Here is a 21,441-nt window from a genome sequence, read left to right as displayed (position 1 = left end):
AAAAACAAATACCGTATGCTAGCACATATATATGGAATTCTAAAAAAAAAAAAAAAGACTAGAGGGAAAAGTTACTGAACAAAGAAAATGAGAATTGTTAATCAAGAGGTTTTTTTAAATTAAGCAATCTTTTTTTAGTTAGAAACCTAAAATTTAAGCAGCAAATCATATTCAAAGGGAAGGTTGTTCAACCATGGGATCTAAAAAAAAAAAAAATGGTTCTGATGAACCTAGGGGCAGGACAAGAATAAAGATGCAGACATAGAGAATGGACTTGAGGACATGGGGAGGGGGAAGGGTAAGCTAGGACGAAGTCAGAGAGTGGCACTGACATATATACACTACCAAATGTAAAATAGATAATGGGAAGCAGCTGCATAGCACAGGGAGATCAGCTAGGTGCTTTGTGACCACCTAGAGGGGTGGGATAGGGAGGGTGGGAGGGAGATGCAAGAGGGAGGGGATATGGGGATATATGTATATGTATAGCTGATTCACTTTGTTATACAGCAGCAACTAACACAACAATGTAAAGCAATTATACTCCAATAAAGATGTTAAAAAAATTTTTTTTTAATGATAGATATTGGTCTCCCACCACTGCTGCCATCACTGCGTCCATGAGTGCCATAGGGCTCAGGTCTCCTGTAGTTTCAAAACAGACCATTTTGGCAGCAGAGGTGACATATCGAAAATAGGCTTGTGGATATCTGAGCTAAGAAGCATTTGGGGAAAAAAAAGGTTTGAAGTTCTTTTAAGTGTTCTACCATGGAAAATGAGAAGATGAATGCTAAATGTATAAAACCTATCATCCAAAGCTAAATGGCAAACTTCATTTCCCATCCATTTGAATAAAACTGGCCTGCTACAATTAAGATTAATTTTGCATGGAAAAGGTAGCAAAGAACATCACTTAATGATCTTCTAAGCCTTGAAATAAAATCCTTAATGATTCAATTTAAAGATGGAACCTCAGTTACAGAAAAACATGTTGGAGCCTCTGTTTTTTTCACTAGGGACCTCTCAATACCCTCACTTTCTAGGGTTAATAGTAACTTTTACCCAAGGTTCTTTCTGAGTTTACTACAATTTTTATAAATAGGAAAAACTCTACTCCAAATATTTTATACTGAAAATAATGTCAGTGGGACCACACTGGCATATATTAAATATTTATTAAAAAGCAGAAAAGGGGCCTGATAAATCATAAATACTGAAAAGGTAAATTTAAAAAAATCACCTTTTCCAATCATATAAACTTTCTGTCTTGAATTTGACTGATAATCTGGAATGTTGAGAACTTATAGCTGAAATATAATATCTTCCTATTTTTAGTATTTGCCAGAATTTGTTTAATGTCTGAATTGCACTTTACCACAAACTATTTCTCTCCTTTACTGTCTTCCTTACATATTGCTATTATTTTACTCTGTATTATAAAAACGCCTCGTATGAATCATAAAACTTATAGAAAAGTTTGTATGTTAGCTGTCCAGAGTTAAATGAAAAATCCTTTTTGTTTCAATCTTTGTTATTAGAATATTCTTAAATATGTGAGTATACTTACATTTCAGTGTTTACTTATGCCAGGTGTTCAAATGCTTTATATATACTAACTCAATCATTACAACAACTTTATAAAGTAGAGTACATTACTATCTCCATTTTATAAATCAGGAAACTGAGGCACAGAGACCTTATACAGCTAGTGATCTGGAGCCAGTTTTTAGTTTACTAAATGTCTTATATCAGCTTAATTTTTTGTGTGTAATTAGTCCTTCTATCCAAAAAAGTAGAGAGCTGCAGATTCCTCTTATCCAGTGTTTCCTAAACTGTTTCTTCAAGCCTCAATAAAGAGACTAAACTGACCTACAGCTGATAACCTTTAGGTTCTTAAATCTTTTACTGCGAAATGGATAGGACTAATTGAGCTACATTTTTTAGTTAAATAAAATATAAAGGGTATGAGTATCTCTTGTTACAATAAAAATCAGCTCCATAACACGAACGGGAATTTTACGTGCAATGCATATACAATTGCTGTTTGGTAATTTTAATGTACTTGATCTTTCAAACAGTGTCATTTCAAAGAGGAAAAAGAAAATGACTTGGTTGAGCAGAAAGGCCAAGCCTTGGACTGGATACTGATATGCATGTACTGACACCTTGGGAAGCTGGGAAAGACACCCTGCTCTTTTCCTGTATCTGTTGATGGGCACTGAGAGCAGACTCTTTTCCTTTAATTTTAAGTGAATTTCATCTGAATCATATATAGAAAAAAGGAGATGAAAGTTACATAGAAACCAGAGTTCCAATCTAGTTCTTTGATTTTTGTTCATGCTCCACACATTTAAATTAAAACAAACAAACAAACGCTCAGAAATCAGCAAATTACCTCGAATGCAGCTCTGTGCTGCCATTATTATATTTGCTTCCTCTTTCCCAGACACCAAAGTCAGGCACACGGTAAACTCTTTCCACACAAAATACAAGGTTCTGAATAAAAGAGACCTAAAAGAAAAGAGATGGAACATAAGGACACGTAAAATAACAGGACCTTTAGATATTGATAAGAACAATCAGATATTTGAAAATTTGGATTTGAAATTCAAAATGTATTTGCCTACCAACACTTTTTTAACATGCTGAAATTTTTGTGATTATTTCATTACTATGAATACACTCTTATATCCGGTTTTTCTAATATAAAGCCTAAAGTGAGAACCTAATATAAACAATACAGAAATAAAATTTAAATCCTGTCAATGTTCCAACTATAATTCTTCAATGATGTATCTATCAACATTACTGTTCATGAGGGCTGTGCATCTTAAGAAGAAAAATATAAAGTACTGTTTTATACTAGATAATAATATTTGGGATCTAAAATGTCAAATGTTAAAGAAGTCTAACACTTTGGAGATAAAAAGGTATTTTTCAGTTCTAAAATGAGTCAGTCTCATGGTAGATCAACCTAGAGTCTTGAGTTTATTACTCATGGAATCTGATCTTCCTCCTGCCTTTTCTATAGCTATAGGTACCCATTTTTATACACTCAAAGCTTACAGTTGGAGATGGGCCCAACCAATAGGCCAGGAATCACAGCTTTCATGTAAAGATTTCAAACATTTGATTAAATTTATCCTTTCAATAGTAACTATGGAAAGCAAAGATTATGGTCAGTTCTTACTTAATAAGTTTATTCATTTTAATAAAAACAATATCTTATGAGGGCTACTGGTCCTAATTACAGGGTTTTTAATTTAGTCATTATGTTTGGTTCAATATTGCGTATTGAATATGTGCATCTCGTCTACCCTTTGTCTCGCTATCCCTCTAAAGTGGCAATACATATTCCCCGACCGACACCTAATTAATTTAATGTATATATTCTTAAGAATGACACATAATAACACTAAAAACCAAGGTAAAGTTCCACCAGTAGACTAGAAACTTTGAGAAATTATAGAAAAAGAGAAAGCAGTAGGAAAGAATTGGTTGAGAAATCAGAGCAGAGGAAAACACAGCCTCTTAAAATGATTCTTCCATGTTCTCTAGGGTCTCTAGAAAGTCTCTAAGCCCAGAGTTAACAAATACATTGATCAAGAGTTGACCAGGAAGCAGTCTACATATGTTCTCTCACAAATCATGGATGGCTGAGGCAGTTGAATCCCTGACCTTTTCATTCTCAATCCCAACATAGAGATATCTATCTGCCCTCAGAGCCAAGAACAGCTCACGCATTTCAGTGAAGGAAAAAGCAATTAGGGTGTTGGGGCCTCACAGAAATATAACAGAGCATTCTAGGTTTTCATAAAACACAAACCTATCCTGTCACTTCTCCACCAAAGAGTGGAGCAGTACACACCTCCAGTAAACTTTTTTTTACTTCAAATATTGGGGAGGGTCTTCCCAGCTTTCCCAATTTCTTGTTACCTTACCTATTTCCCTAAGGAAAACCTGCCCATATAAAAATCCTGGTATAATTTCATAAAACCCGATGTCTTCAGCTTTTCCATGGTCTTTAGAGTTATTTAGATTCTATAAAACTTACAGGAAATACTTAATACTTGTCAGGTCTCCAAGTTAAAAGAGTTGAAACCAGCTAAATCCTTCTTCCTCTTACGACAAACTTCTTAAGTATATAGTCCATATACTTGCTTCTTCTCCCTCTTAGGAGGACTTTAGGACCAGGGCTGGGCCCAAGTGAGGCAGTCTACTCAGGCTGCATGAATGGTGTAATAGTTGGCAAAGAAGGCATTTTTGGCTAATAAGCCCCATAAGTAAAACTAAAATACCACTTACATTCCAGTTCCGCAAAAAAGGAGTTTAGAAATTGCCATTCCACTTCATCCTAACAAATAAAAAGCTTTTTAACTCTTCTTGGATCCATGAGAGAGGGGAGAACACAAGAGCAAACTGCTGTCCCAAGACTGAGAGACCCACAGGCGAAAACAGGCAGCTATGGCTCCCTAAAGCACAGACTCATCAGCAGAAACCACCCGGGGAATCAGTGCTGGGGTAGTAAAACCTGAACTGTAACTGACAAATTGCTAGAGGCTCACTTAAAAACTCTGGAAAGTTAAAAACTCCAGGGTGACCCAGTCATAATGGGGTCCCGACAATATTGTGAGATTTACCTCCAAGAGCTCAGCCAGGTTCCCACAGAAAATATCCTAGGAAAATCCCCTGTGACTTCCAGCAAGGAGAGGGAAAAAGTAACCATTTTGAAATACATTGAAACATTCTGTTTTTCTTAAGAGGGTCTCCCCTTAGGGGAAACTAGTTAATCAAAGCCAGACCTGCTGGGCTATTTTCAGAGCCTAACTGGCTGGGGAAGGGAAATACCCAATTCCAGCCAGCTCTAACCTCCCACATGGGGAACAGAAATTTTCAATTGAGCCTACCAGAGCCATCCTGTTCTACCTAAGGGGAGAGAAAAAAACTCAATACACTTATGAAGTTCACAGTCCAGAGGCACAGGCTAACTAACAGACTGGGACCTAACCGTAGGATTATAGAAGGCTAACTAAAAGACTGCCTAGGTCCACGAGCTGATCACGCCTTCTTCGAACCGTTCCTATAAAACTCCTCACTACCTCCTCCAGGTAGGTACACACAGTTTTGAGGGCATTAGACTGCTGTGGCCCCCTTTGCCTGGCAAAGCAATAAAGCTATTCTTTTCTACTTCACCCAATAAATAAATAAATACTGCCTAATCATAGCAAAATAATAGCAACAATGTATTGATAACTGATTATGTATGTTTATGACTATATCTTACATGTGTATGTTTATGTATGCTTATATATAAATAAAATAAATGACAGCAAAGATACAAGGGATAAGAGGAAGGAATTAGGATTATTTTGTTATTATAAAGTACTCACACTATGTGTGAAGTAGTATAGTGTTATTTGAAAGTGGACTTATTTGTTGTAAATGTATATTGCAAACTCCAGGGCAACAAGTAAAAAAAGGAAAAAAAGGAAATGTAAATGATAGCTAAAAAAGGAGAGAAAACAGAATCATATAAAAAACTCAATTAGAGCAACGGGAAAAAAAGAGTGGAAGACAAACAATAAGGGTAACAAATAGAAAACAGTAACCAATACAGCAGATAGTAATTCAACTATATCAATAATCACTTTGAATGTCAACGTTCCAAATGCACCTGTTAAAAGACAGAGATTGTTAGAGTGGATCAAAAACCATGACCTAACTATATGTTGTCTATAACAAACCCACTTTCACTATAAAGACCCACATAGATTTCAAGTAAATAAATGGAGAAAAATATACTATGTTAACACTAATCACAGACAAGAAAGCTGAAATAGCTATTTAATTTCAAACAGAGCAGACTTCAAAGGAAGGAAAGTTATTAGGGATAAAGAAGGGCATTACATAATAATAAAGGAGTTGATTCTCTAAGAAGACATAACAATCTTTAACATTTATATGCCTAACAACATCAAATTGTGAGGGAAAAAAGCAATAGAATTGGAAAGAGAAACAGATGAATTCTCTATCAGAGTTTAAGACTTCAACACCTCTCTATAAGAAACAGATCCAGCAGGCAGAAAATCAGTAAGGATACAGTTGAACTCAACGACATCATCAATCCATCATCAATCAACTGGATATAAAGGACATTCACAGACTACTTCATTGCAGAACAGCAGAATATATGTTCTTCTCAAGCTTACACGGAACACTCACAAATACAGACCACATTCTGGGTGAAAACCACACCTTAACAAATGTAAAAAGACATAAATCATACATGTCTGCTCTCAGTCCACAAATGATTAAACTAGAAATCAATAACAGAAAGACACCTGGAAAACCCCCAAACATGAAGATTAAACAACATAATACTAATACTGTATGGGTAAAAAAAAAATGAAATGAAACAGCTTTTCAAAATTTTAGGGATGCAGTGAAAGCAGTGTAAGAGGGAAATTTATAGCATTGAATGCATATATTAAAAAAGAAGAGATCCAAAATCAATATTCTAAGTTTCTACTTTAGAAAACTAGAAAAAGAGCAAATTAAATCCAAAGTGAGAATAAGTAAAGAAATAATAAGAATTAGAACAGAAACCAATGAAATTGAAAACCGGAAATTAAGAGACAAAAATCAATGAAACCGAAAGCTGGTTCTTTGAAAATAAAATAAATAAGCTTCTAGCTATGCTAACTAAGGAAAAAAGAGAGGACACAAATTACTATTAACATAAACAAAAGAGGGGACATCACTACATTTCCCATGGCAATTAAGAGTAAATAAAGGAATACGAAGAGTAACTCTATGTCCATAAATTTGATAACCCAGATGAAATAGACCAATTCCTTGAGAGCCACAATACAACAAAACCAACAAAAAAAAAGAAACAGATAATCTGAATAGACCTGTATCTATTAAAGAAATTGAATCAATAATTATGACCTTCCAAAACAGAAAGCATCAGTTCTAGATGGGTTCACTGGTGAATTATACCAAACATTTAAGGAAGAAATTTTATCAATTCTCTACAATCTCCTTCAAAGGATAAAAGCAGAGGGAATACTTCCTAACCCATTTTGTGAGGCCAGAAATACCTTAACACCCAAACCAGACAAAGACATTATAAGAAAACTACAGACCAATATCTCTCATGAACATAGATGCAAAAATCCTCAACAAAATATTTGCAAATTGTGCTTCCCTGGTGGCACCGTGGTTGAGAATCCACCTGCCAATGCAGGGGACACGGGATCAAGCCCTGGTCCGGGAAGATCCCACATGCCGCAGAGCAACTAAGTCTGTGTGCCACAACTACTGAGCCTGCACTCTAGAGCCCGCAAGCCACAACTACTGAGCCCATGTGCCCTAACTACTGAGCCCAGGCTCCACAACAAGAGAAGCCACCACAAGGAGAAGCCCGTGCACCGCAATGAAGAGTAGCCCCTGCTCACTACAACTAGAGAAAGCCCGCATGCAGCAACGAAGATCCAACACAGCCAAAAATAAATAAATTTATAAAAAATATATATATTTGAAAATTGAATCCAAAAATGTATAAAAAGGAATTATACCACACCAAGTAGAATTTATCTCAGGCATGCCAAGCTGATTCAACATTAGAAAATCTATTACTGTAATACATCACAACAAAAGACTAAAAAAGAAAAATCACATGATCATTTCAACAGATGAAGAAAAGTATTTGACAAAATCCAATACTGATTCATGATCAAAAACTCTTGGTAAACTAGGAATAGAGGGGAACTTTCTCAACTTGAAATGGACTATCTACAAAATATATACAACTAAAATCATATTTAATGGTGAGAAACTCAATGCTTCCTCTCTAAGATCAGGTACAAGGCAAGCATGTTCCTTCTTGCCACTCCTTTTCAAGACCATACTGGAAGTCCTTGCTAATTTAATGGGGCAAGGAAAGGAAATAAAAGGTATTCAGATTGGGAAGGAAAACATGAAACTGTCTTTGGTGGCAGATGACATGATCATCTATGCAGAAAGTCCAAAACAATCAACAAAAAGCCCTGGAACTAATAACCAAATATAACAAGTTGCAGGATACAAGTTTAATATATAAAAGTCAATTATGGGCTTCCCTGGTGGTGCAGTGGTTGGGAGTCCGCCTGCCGATGCAGGGGACGCGGGTTCATGCCCCAGTCTGGGAGGATCCCGCATGCCACAGAGCGGCTAGGCCCGTGAGCCATGGCCGCTGAGCCTGTGCGTCTGGAGCCTGTGCTCCGCAGCGGGAGGGGCCACAGCAGTGAGAGGCCCACGTAGCAAAAAACAAACAAACAAAAAAAGTCAATTACATTCCTATATATCAACAATGAGCAAGTGGAATCTAACATTAACACCCCCAAAAATGAAACAGGTATAAATCTAAGGAAATATATATAAGATCTATATGAGGAAAACTACAAAACTAATTAATGTCATCAAAGAAGGACTAAATAAATGGAGAGGGATTTCATGTTCGTGAATAGGAAGACTCAATGCTGTCAAGCTATCAATTCTTCCCAAATTGATCTATATATTCAATACAATACCAACCAAAGTACCAGCAAGCTATTTTATGGATATTGACAAACTGATTCTAAAGTTTTTACAGAGAGGCAAAAGACCCAGAATAGTCAACCCAATTTTGAAGAAGAACTAAGTTGGAGATATCACACTACCCAATTTCAAGATTTACTATAACGCTATGGTATTCAACAAAGTGTGGCACTGGCAGAAAAATAAACAAAGAGATCAAAGGAACAGAAAAGAGAGCCCAGAAATAGAACCCCATAAGTATAGTCAACTGATCTTTAACAAAGGAGCAAAGGTAAAACAATGGAGAAAAGACAGTCTCTTCAACAAATGGTGCTGGAACAAATGGACATCCTCATTAAAACAAAAAAATGAATATAGAGACAGAACTTATATCCTTTACAAAAATTAACTCAAAATGGATCATTGACCTAAATGTAAAAGCAAAACTATAACTCCTAGAAGACAACACAGGAGAAAATCTAGATGACCTTGGGTATAGTCATGCCTTTTTCGATAAAACGTCAAGGAAACAATTTATGAAAGAAATAACTGATAATCTGGACTTCAATACAATTAAAAACTTGTGCTCTGTGAAAAATAATGTCAAGAGATTGAGAAAACAAGCCACAGATTGGGAGAAAATGTTTATAAAAGACACACCTGATAAAGCACTGTTATCCAAAATATACAAAGAACACTTAAAACTCAACAAAAGAAAACAATCTGACTAAAAAAAATTAATGAACATTCTACGTTTGCAACGCATATTTACAATTCTCTGATTCTGGTATTCTAGCCCTTGAATACTTGTAACCCATACCTTTGTTTTATACCCAATTATGAAATATATCCATTTGGATTTTCCATTAAACACCATGTTCTAAATTCTTCCACCATTTGTAAGTACTTCTCAATTCTGTTTTTCACCGTAAGACCACTGGTTTTCTATGCTCTAGGTCTCGAAACACATCTGTGGCTACTGTGTCTTCTTTATCCCCAATATCATTCTGACACCAAGGTCTGCTATTTTTCACACAATTTTTATTGTCAGAAAGGTTCTGTGAATCTTGACACAGTATCCCAATTCTCATGTCTAACATTCAAACCCTCCATCATCTTCCCACCCTAAGCCTGCGTGCCTATATGTATTCCACAGTCTGACAGGAAGCGTAGATTCCAATTGGGCTTGGTCTTGCTCATTTCAACTGAAACACTTTTCTATGAACCCTCCTTTAGTCCCAGTTCAAATCTCCCCTACTTGGTGAAAACTCTGACTTCTTTCTCCTAACTCAAACTGCACTAGACCACAGTTCTTAATTTTTCTTTGTTTAATGTGTTTTTCCCCTCCACCTCTAATTAGTATTCAGGTCTACCATCTCTTATTTACAATATGAAAATCCCACAAACTCTGAAACTCGTTTTTTCTTAACTCATTTGTCAGCAAAACCCATAACTGACATCAGATTATCTGCCTTATTTATTGCACTTTATGTGAATATGCATACGTCAATATAAAAATATTAAGGGGCTATGTATGCGGTTTTGCCCTAAACCCTGCTGAGGTTATAACATAAATAAGGTGTCTTATCACCTTTTCAAAACACACACAAAAATTTGATATCTAAAACTTATTTGGTCCCAAAGGTTTCCTCTTTTTTTAAGAATAAATTTATTTATTTATTTTTGGCTGCGTTGGGTCTTCATTGCTGCGCACGGGCTCTCTCTACTTGCGGCGAGAAGGGGCTACTTTTTGTTGCGGTGTGTGGGCTTCTCATTGCAGTGGCTTCTCTTGTTGCAGAGCACAGGCTCTAGGTGCGCGTGCTTCAGTAGTTGCGGCTCACGGGCTCTAGAGCGCAGGCTCAGTAGTTGTGGCGCACGGGCTCAGTTGCTCCGCGGCATGTGGGATCTTCCCGAACCAGGGATTGAACCCGGGTCCCCTGCATTGGCAGGCTGATTCTTAACCACTGAGCCAGCAGGAAAGTCCTAATTTCTTCTTATCATTATTGTTTCTTTATTATTTAGCTACACTTCTAAACAGGTTTTACTTATGTGTATTAAAAAGGCACAACTGGATAAATGTATAAGATTATGAACTACTAGAGGGCAGGACTACATGTACCAATTTCACAGCACCCTCAGTGCAGTTCAGTGATGACTTTGGTGTTTAGTATACGATACAATTGTTCTCCCTGCATGCATCACAGGAGAAAAATAATAAGTATATAATATACCTGCTCTTTGATGGAATTCTCATTGTATATACCATCTCAATAATGAAAGCTTTTTGCTCCAACTGTGGCCACATTTCAAAATCTGTTAGCACATGGGTCTGTGTGTTTGTTCAAGCATTATTGCCTATGAAAGAAATGTTTCTCAACTTTGTCATATAAATTATTTTCAAATTTCCTAATAAGAATAAGAAAATGGTATTTATCTTTTGGAAAGCATCAAGAACTCTACTGAGGTCGGACAAATAAAAATAACAAAATATAATAAACGTTTTTTTTACTTTTAAAAGGATGGGTTACAAAAAGCAATGACATGAAAGAAGACATAATAATTCTGAGAAAATCTGCAAATGCTATTTTATTTTCATTGTTACTAAATTTCTGAAAGTTACAACTTTTTATTTCAGATCACCTGAAATATAGCCTTCAGAGGAGTAAAGTTTTATAACCTGTGACATATTTTGTTCTTTTTTTTTTTTTTTTTTTCCGGTACGCGGGCCTCTCACTGTTGTGGCCTCTCACGTTGCGGAGCACAGGCTCAGAGGCCATGGCTCACGGGCCCAGCCGCTCCGCGGCATGTGGGATCCTCCCGGACCGGGGCACGAACCCGTGTGCCCTGCATCGGCAGGCGGGCTCTCAACCACTGCGCCACCAGGGAAGCCCTTGTTCATTTTTAAAGTGCTTTGCGTTGAAAATATAAAGACTTTTTGCCTGAGTATCCAAAATCCAGTATCTGGCTATACAAATTTAGTAATCCATTTTATACAACTAAAAATAAGTTTGAAAAAGTAAAAGAAGAAAGATATTCTCAGAGATGAAATTTAGTACTAGAGAATTTGGGGAAATCATACCTCATCAGTGTTGTAGATAATCTGGAGTCCTGAGGAAATCATTTCCACAAGGTAAAGGAGATAGAGTGACACTGCATTTATCTGAAAACAAACATTATAATAGGTTAAAGGAAACAACAAAAATACTATGCTATGAAATTAAATGTAAAAGCTAAAATTACAAGTCTTTTGCTCTAGTAGTGGCATATAAAAACTATTTCCTTTCCTATGAAAAATAAAGGAGCTATGGATTTAGCTCATAATAAAATCTCAGCTTTGTATGTAAAACTCTAAAATCCTGAAATCTATTGTGATGGTTATTAACAGCTGATTAGGAACTATTTTTACATTTGCTTTCTAAGATTTATTTTTAAACTCTAGATCTAAGTACTTCTACTTTGAAACAGTTTTGCCCCACAGGCAGCTATGTAATGTCAATCCAACTCAAATGTATGTAAATGAAAAAACTGTTTGGCAATTAAGACATCAGGACTATGCCAGTACACCATAAACAACAGGCAGTGCATCTTGTATTCAGAGAATACAGAACTTATGTAAGCAACTGCTGGAACACAGTAATCAATAATTTAAAATCTATTTATGAACAAATGAGGTTTTTTCTCTTAGTTTATTAGTTTATTAAAGATAAACATTATATGATCTAAACAAAACAAAGAAAAAGACAATAATGTCCACTTTAACCAAAAATAAAGATTCGCATAGAATTCTGAATAGGATGTGTAAATTTTCTAGAGAAAACAAGCAGTGAAAGATAAATACTACAACATGGACAAACCGTGAAAACATTATGCTAAATGAAAGAAACCAGTCACATAAGACCATATGTTGTATGATTCCATTTATATGAAATGTACAAAATAGGCTTATTCACAGAGACAGAAAGTAGACTGGTAATTGCCTAGGGTTGGGGTCTTTGAAGGAGATGGGGAGTGACTGCTAATAGGGACAGGATTTCTTTATGGGGTGATGAAGATGTTCTGAAACTGACTGTGATGTTGGCTGCACAACTTTGTGAATATGTTAAAAACCACTGAGTTATATACTTTACATAGGCGAACTGTATATTATGTGAATTATATCTCAATAAAGCTGTTATGTAATAAACAAACAAATAAATAAATGGGAAGCAGTGAAAATCTTTCATTTAGCCAGGAAACTGCTAACTTGAGTTAAAAACAAAGAGAAGGCAAGAGGTAATTTTCTCCCCATATAATTCTAACCCAAAAGATTATTACCCAATAACAGCCTTGGTACCTTGTGCCTTCCTTGACTCTCCTCCAGTCCCTTCTGAATAATTGACAGAAAGCTGGGGCAGAAAATTATTTGTGCCCTAGATGCCTTGGACAAAGCAGCCCTGTGCTGCCAGGGCCTACCAGTGGGGATAGCTCTCTTAGGAACCAGGACTATCGTGAACATCTCCCGATTTCCCAGCACTCAAAGTCCAGTGTGTGTCGGGGGTCTTGTCAAGGTCCAAGTGGGCCACATAAAAAGACAGAGTATTCCAGTTTTTAGGTATTTTAGATCAACATCAACTCTTGAGGGACTTTTCTCAGAACACAGTAGGCAAAAGTTTCATCCCATTGCCAAGGTCACCCAAATATTTTCTTAGAGCACTGCCACTTGCCTGTCAGAAATGACCTCGAAGAAATGTCATTACTATTGACAGCCACTTACAACAACACCTCAAAGAGCTCACTGCTCTGACTTTCAGGAGGCTTCTGTGAGAAAATAACAGTAAGTGGTAAATTGTACAGGGACTACCAAATAACAGGTTGACCAGCATTTATTTGAAAGCTACCGTGTGCCAGGCACTGAGCTTAAATTCTGAGCTACAAAAATAAATGAGCCACTATCTTCTGAAAACCCTATGTCAACAGTAAACATATTTGTCAAAGCAAAAGGTACAGAAAACCTAATTAGGTGATAATTACAAGGAGAAGGTTGAGCAGCTACATATTCATGTAACACTAAATCTCCAAGGAACAGGTTACAAATAAGTGTAAGAGTTTCTGCTGCCTAGAAATGGGGACACAACTTTCTGTGGAGGAGTCATACTAAAATAAGACATTTCAGATCTCTAGAGAGAGGAACTATACAAAGGAGATACTCTTATTTTAGTAAGGAATATATGAATAATAAGTATTCTATCCTAAAGACTGCAGAACCAAATGATGAACAGGAAGAAAATCCATTAAAGATAAACAGCATATATAATATTTGTATCCTAGAAACAAGGCAATAGGATGTCCTGCTAAAAGGAGTACACAGAGGTGAGAGAAAAAGTGAAAACAAAACAAAGTCTTATGGTGTATTCTTAGCATATAACATTTATATACAAAATTTAATATAGTAAGATAAAATTTATAGACTCCAGAAATGCCTTTGGAATTACATTTTAGTGGTATGTTTTTAGCTTTATTGAAGGTTGATATATCAAAAATGAACTGTCATGTAACAAAAACTTCTGATTTGCTGTTATATTACTGCTAATTGTCTTTTATTCCCTAGTTCCTAAATATTGAAATTCCTCTAAATTTGGTAATAAGAGCAAGCTTTTGTCACTGAAAGAGCTGTAGGAGTCCTTCTTCTAGATAGTAATAATATTACAATCTATCCACCTGCCCTTTTTGCTTTTGGACCAAGAACTCAGTCAAATTTAATGTTTAATCACAATACCTAATTCAGTCCTGATGGGATTTCTTCATTTCATGGTTGATTTTCTACTACTGTTTTGAACAATTTATGAAATCTACTTTTTAAAAATTGTAAATAGCCTCAAATCTTCTATGATGTAGAGTATAAATGGAGAAGAAAATTTGTAATCTTCTCTTTTTACCTGAAGATGACCATATTCCTCATAGGAGAGAATCTCATCTCCTGTATGTACGTTGAAAACAGAGTGAAGACATGTTGTCGGGCGTGGATCCTGCTTAAACTGCTGGACCTAGAATCAAATATAAAATTTGAATAATGCTACTAATTCACATTCTCATCCAAGATCAGAGATTATAAATTGTTTTTCAAGACATTTTTTAATGGGGAAAGCAACAGCTTATAGACAGAGGATAGAAAAAAGCAGAAATGTTATTACTTTTTCTAAAGAAACAAAACACTACTCATAACTAGTAATTTAACAGTTAACACGATTGTTAAATACTTAATTGGTATTTCACAAACATAGCAACTCAAGTGTAATAGGGAGCTTGTTAATGTAGTAGCATTGGCTTTTGTAATGTTTTGCATCTTATTTTAGTGTCAAATAATGGTTTACTCTGTGGGACAGGATTTCAGGGATTGTATCCCACTGCACTGCTATTTGGAAATGCTTACATGACACTCAGTGAAAGAGTGCTTCAGGCGACATTCTAATTCAGTAAGTGTTCAAAACTTCAAATGCTTTTTTTTTCTCCAAGGATCACAAATTGTAACCCATGCTCTTGTCAACGTGTTTTCATTTATTTTGCCACACATACTCTCATTACTAAGGCACCAATTCCAAGCGAATATAGGCCATACCTTTACTAAACAAAAAATTTAACCATTTTAGAATACTAAGTAATTACTAAATGACAAAAAGACAAACTCCAAGGACAAACAGATATTAATTCAATTCGGCAAACATTTACTAACCAGTTATATGCCAAGTATGCCAAGTACTAGTTCCTGGAAGTATGAGATGAATAGGAACAGAGAATGAATAGAATGACACATAGTTCTATGTAAGGCAATGACTTGCTTCTCTCTTTGATGGTATCTGGGTATTCATGATCTTGTCTTGTTTCACTTGGCTAAGGAACCACATAGAACCATATTCTCTTCTATACCTTCAAATTTCTTCTCCATCCTTAAACTCTTATCTCAAAAAAAACCAAAAAACCTTCTTTTATAAAGTCCCTTCTGAACCCCAACTAAAATTCCTTCCTCTGGACTCCTACCTACATCAGGGTGCTTATCCCTCAATTGTTTCTCCAGTCTTTTATTTTTATTAGTTGTCTGTATCTCCCACTATCTTACAAGCTTCTAGAAGTCACACTATCCAATATGGTAGCCACTGGCTACATGTGACTAATTAAATTACAATTATATAAAATTTAGAAATTCAGTCCTTCAGTTACACTGACCCCATATCAAGTGTTCAACAGCCACATGTGACTAGTGACTTCTGTAACTGTTCAACACAGTAACAGAGAACATTTAGATCATCACAGAAAATTTATTTGACAGTACTGTGCTAGAGGGCTAACACACCTTTGCACCCCCAAGAGCCCTGCACAAATAAGCTCTCCCTATGGTTGAAATCAACAAAATGAAAGTTAGGACCTATCAAAAGATAATCAGAAATGAGAGAGTGAGGGTAAAGGTAGGGATGTACACCCTCTATCTATGTAGTGACCAAGCTATCCAGTGTTAACTCAGAGAAGGTGAGAAGGCTACCCCTTCTCAGTATCTGAAACTGCTGGCAATAGTCTTAGACCAGCGGTTCCCAACCAGGGACCGGTTTCATGGAAGACAATTTTTCCACTGACCCACTGGTCGGGGGGTGGGGGGTTGATGGTTCAGGTGGTAATGAGACTGATGGGGAGCGGCAGATGAAGCTTCAATCGCTCGCCCGCTGCTCACCTCCTACTGTACCGCCCAGTTCCTAACAGGCCGCAGACGGGTACCCATCCACGGGCCAGGGGCTGGGGACTCCTGTCTTAGACTACACAAATAGAAATCAATGTGGTCACTACTTTCACAGTACCATGACTATTATCTCAAAGTGTTGAACATTATTCTGGGCTCATAGACAAAAATGTGATTAAATTAAAACAAAATACATTTTGCACACTTGATAAGGATCTAGATGGATAAGGTTTTCTTAGTTTAATAAAGTGATTGCTGCAGTTGACAAGGCAGTGTTTGTCATTTGTCTTCAAGACACACAAGTAACCAGCATGAGAATTTATATTCATTCAATCACTGTGTCAGGGGAAAAGCAATTACTAAATGATTAAAGATGCTCAAGTGGGGAATTATATAATTATGCTTTGAGTCTGTTAAAGACTGTTAAAGACAAATAATTTAAAATTTCAGAAAAAATAAAAGACCCAAACTCTATAAGCTTTGACAATTAATGGGGCATACTGTATGTAAAATATAGACAAGAAGTACTCTTGAAAGCAGTCAAAATCAAGAGGACATCAATTAGTATTGTATGATATTTGGCAAGTAAAAATAAAGAATAATTAAAGTAAAATTTTCTAGATTAAAAAAATCTAGAATAATGATTTTTCTTCTTGTATTTTATTTAGACTTTTCCTGAAAACTTTAATCATTGTCAATAAGCAGTTTATCATTCCGGAAAAGGTACTGAGTATGCTGTCATCCATTCTTGACTTAAAATATGCACTTAGGTGGGAAAAATCATCTCATAAGGGAATCCTGGAAAAATAAACTTTATAAAAGTTTAATGATTTCTCATGAATTAGAAACTACTTGGTAGCATTTTAAACAAATAAATTTTTGAAGGAGATAGAGACAGCAACATTCATAGCCTATTGTAAAGCAAATCCCTGCCCGCTGAACTAGCTGCAGACTGAATCAATTTTGAAATGTGAATGCTTCTCCTTAAGAAGTGTTAATAAAAATAGGTATATGAACATTTAAAGGTAAAAAATGACCTAATGTTAATAAGTAGAAATTAATACAAGCAGCAAGCCAATAATAGAAATCAGATTGCTCTACATTCTTCAAATCAAGGAAAACTCTATTTACTCAAATTCATAATAAATTAAAATATCTCCTTTAGGTAGTATTATTAGAAAATATGCCAGGAAGCATGCTTTACAATGAGAAGCAACAAAAGTGGAGAGGCTTAGACTTTCGAAGTCATGATTTTACTTCAGAAGATGAGCCTTAAGGTCAAAGAGCACATGAACACTACAAATATGTTTTACTTTAGTTTTAAGTGTGAAGGCTAAAAGATATAATTTTGTATTTAAAAATATGGTAATTGGGGGTGGGGGTGGTAGGATGAATTGGGATATTGGGATTGACATATATACACTAATATGTATAAAATAGACAACTAGTAAGAACCTGCTGCAAAAAAAAAATAAAATTCAAAAAAAATAAATAAAATGCAATTAAAAAAATAAAAATATGGTAACAGTCTCTACTGCTATGGAGTCATTAAGGAAATGGTGAGCACCAATAAGAGGTGAAGGTATGGTGGGACACACTGAGCTGGGTGCATGGTTCATTCCAACTGAGTCGTATGTGAATTACAGTAATATCCTCCATGCCTACTCTAAAGGTTATGGGACTCAAGAAAGATTATAACAATGAAAATGTTTTAAAATTTGTAAAACCCTACATTTTGTAGTATGCAGAAATACCTAATCCTAATGTGACCTACAGCTTCTTACAACTCACACTTATTTTAATGGTCTACCATCATACCTACATAAGGCAAAAAATGATAATCCTTTGTAATTTAAGGAATTCAAGACAGCTTAAGTCACATTCAAGTGTATTCAAAAGAAAACATAATTGTGAATACTGGTAAGGAAAGTTGAATAATATTTAGAAAAGGACATTAACAATTGGTTAAACAAGTCACAAAGAAAAAAATTTATATTACATCATTTTCTTCCTTTTGATAAACAATTATAATTTAAGTCCGTCGGCCTGGTTAGCAAACATACGAAATTCATGGCTCTCACAATGTTTCCTTGAGAGAAAAGTTGAATTCATAGACATAAAGCATTCATGAAATGTTAAATGTGAAATAAACAGTAAACTTCTCACATAAGAAAAAATAACTTAAATCACACTTACTTCAATCTATATGACATACAAGTTTAATTCAAATATGTCAATATGACATAATACTTTATTTCAAGCATTGAAAAACCTTTATAATAATGATTTGCAAAGTCAAATCTCAGTAGACAGATTACAGGTTTTTCATATATCTCTACTATCAGCTGTGAATAAATTTACTTTCTCTGCAAACTAACATTGTTTGGTTGCCATTTTCTGGTGACAGAATAAAAGTGATTTTTTTTTTTTCATTTTGACTTCAGATACAGGTCTTAAAAAAATGTGCTATCACAAAAACAATATAGTATTCATATGATAGAGATACACAAAACATTATGATCAAAATTGCCTGCATTAATTACTGAAGTGCATCTTTGCTAATGAATCATCAAACCTGGGCGTGGTGTTGGAAAACCATGACGCACTGATGTAAATATTCAATATATGGATGCTTACTATATTAGGACCTGGAAACACAGAGGTGTAGGTAAGTAGGGGTAATATCACATTATATTTGTATAGAGCTTTACAGTTTAAAAAGTTTTATTATGCATATTATTTCTTTAATTTCCAAAATAACCCTGTAAAGTTTGCTGTTTTCTAAGCCTATAATTCCTGCCCTCTTTACATGTAAATGAATGAAGTTATTATAGTCTTAAACTAAAGTTCACTTAAGCAGTATTCACATGTCCAAAAGGAATTTTGATAAGGATTTTCTTAAGTAATACAATATTGGTTAGAATTATGGATATCGTGAGGTTCCTGAGAAACTGAGTATTTATCAAACAAACACCAGATGCAAAATACAAACAAATTCAAGCCCAGATAACAGTTCTCAATCAATCTCGCTTAAGGTATTTCTTCAATTTCAGTATTTCAAAACCCTGGGCTGGGAAGGCAGAGCTGTTTTAACCTATCTAGACTGCCCTAGGACGTGGCTTTACCTTTTGAAAGTACATTCTTCTTCAGAAGATGCTATTGCTATATTGGTTAAATTAATGCCTCAGAATGATGTGAGGATTTCAGTCCACACTACAGTGTTTTTACCTTATCGGCCTGACGCATATAGCAGTAGAGAATTCCTCTCATACATTTTATAGCCGAGTGCTCCAGCTCATGGGTCCTTCCCTTGTCATCATCAATGCGCCTGGGTGAGAGAGATAACTCATGAGACAAATTGAAAATGCATTTGAAAAGGAAGCAGAGCTTCTGAAAATTAAGTATTTAACTATCTAGCTAGCTAATCCTATGTTCTGGCAACATCTACTAATTCCATAACAGTGAAACTCCAATTTACCAGCAGATGTAGAAATGCTGGGAAAAAAAATAAATCCCATGATGAAACTTGCGCAAATTTCTCCTTCTTTTAAGGAAGTAAGGCAATTGCTTTAAAAATAGTATATAATATTTTCAACACTGACTTAGCTGAAAATTTAAAGAATATTTCTACATTGGAAAAATCCACCAAAAGATTTTTTTAATTCACTGTTACAGAGTAGAGGCAATTTTAAATATCAATACCTTTAGGTTATGCAATAGCCACTTGGATTCAAGGAAGTGTAGATTAAGGTAGGCACATGTCTTCTTTGTTCTGCCATGTGTTTAAAAAGGCCAGGCCGGGCACTTCAGTCAGGAATGCCTTCAGCTAAAACATGCATCCAGTATGATACATGATGCATTTGGGCATAAAGTTTTATATTCTCAGGTATTAGTTTAAAATCAATTGACCATAGTTTACATCCCTTGCTTTTAAAAAGAAAAAAAAACAGCTAACACCTATTACACTAGGTTGAGATGTCCTTCTGTCTTTAAGTTCCTTTATTATTGATCAGTGGCCTTCAAAAAAGATGAATGAGGGGCTTCCCTGGTGGCACAGTGGTTGAGAGTCCAGCTGCCAATGCGGGGGACGCGGGTTCGTGCCCCGGTCTGGGAAGATCCCACATGCCGCGGAGCGGCTGGGCCCGGGAGCCATGGCCGCTGAGCCTGTGCATCCGGAGCCTGTGCTCCGCAACGAGAGAGGCCACAACAGTGAGAGGCCCGCGTACCGCAAAAACAAACAAACAAAAGATGAATGAGAGTTACCCACCAATGAAAAAAATAGAAGTAGTTTATTCATTGTTTTACTAAATCTTAACTAAAATATCTGGCCATCATCCTCACTTGATAAAAAACATCACCTGTCTCCTTATTTAAAAGTATGATACAATTACCTCCTCTTTCAATTACAGATCTCACATACCAGTAATGGAAAAAAGGATGATCATTTTAACATAGTACAGTGAATGTCAGTAAAGAGTAAGTTATTTGTCATTAGAACATCATTCCTCCTTTCATATGCAGGCGATAAAGTAAAACTAGTATGATTCTGCTCTGTGATCTATTTTCCCCCTGATGTCAGAGCCAAGTGTTAATAGAAGCAAATTATGGCAAGGATAACAGTGGACGACGATAAATGAAGGAAACAGAGCATCTGGAGTATAATGAACTCAAAGAAATGTTCTGTATATAATTCCCACCTCACCTTAAAACAAAGAAATAATTCAGGAAAAAAAAAAGTCAAGTTTTTCTAAAATTGCCTTTAAAATAATTATCTGCCCCTAATTTCCACATACATTAAACCACGACTAAAATATTCCAGAATAATTCAGCCGCAATAAGGAATCCTATTTCAATGAAGCTTTCATGTTTCTCTTTTGTTCTGCAAATAACAGTGGTAACCAGAAGAATATTTCTCTTCTGACTTAGAAAATAAAAGAACAGTTACATTTGAGTAAAAACATTTAGGCAATTAGTATATATCTATTCCCTTTCCTAAGAGTTAAAATGAACCTAGTGATCCAAAATAATTCCTCTATTTTCTACGAGGAACTGGCAATATTCTACTCTCTTTAGCCAGCTCTGTGGATGCACATTCAAGTTTTGATATGATCTCAATAATACTTTTAATTTTAAAAAACAGATAAATAACTTTAAATTTAACTTTAGGCAATACATTG

General features: G+C 35.5%; 1 protein-coding gene across 1 annotated transcript in view; it reads right to left on the bottom strand.

Annotated features, from left to right (window-relative positions):
* Positions 1-21,441, bottom strand: part of PHKB (phosphorylase kinase regulatory subunit beta) — a 205,263-nt gene that overhangs the window by 135,329 nt on the left and 48,493 nt on the right. Inside the window, exons 5-8 of the mRNA XM_028477729.2 lie at positions 19,493-19,592; positions 14,475-14,582; positions 11,639-11,719; positions 2,396-2,511 (exon numbers count right to left, since the gene is read on the bottom strand). Of these exons, the coding sequence (XP_028333530.1) occupies positions 2,396-2,511; positions 11,639-11,719; positions 14,475-14,582; positions 19,493-19,592 (405 nt within the window). The remainder of the gene's footprint in view (positions 1-2,395; positions 2,512-11,638; positions 11,720-14,474; positions 14,583-19,492; positions 19,593-21,441) is intronic.

The sequence above is a fragment of the Physeter macrocephalus genome, chromosome 17, assembly GCF_002837175.3.
Source record: "Physeter macrocephalus isolate SW-GA chromosome 17, ASM283717v5, whole genome shotgun sequence".
Classification (NCBI taxonomy): Eukaryota; Metazoa; Chordata; class Mammalia; order Artiodactyla; family Physeteridae; genus Physeter; species Physeter macrocephalus.
This window is presented reverse-complemented; position numbering and strand designations above follow the sequence as displayed.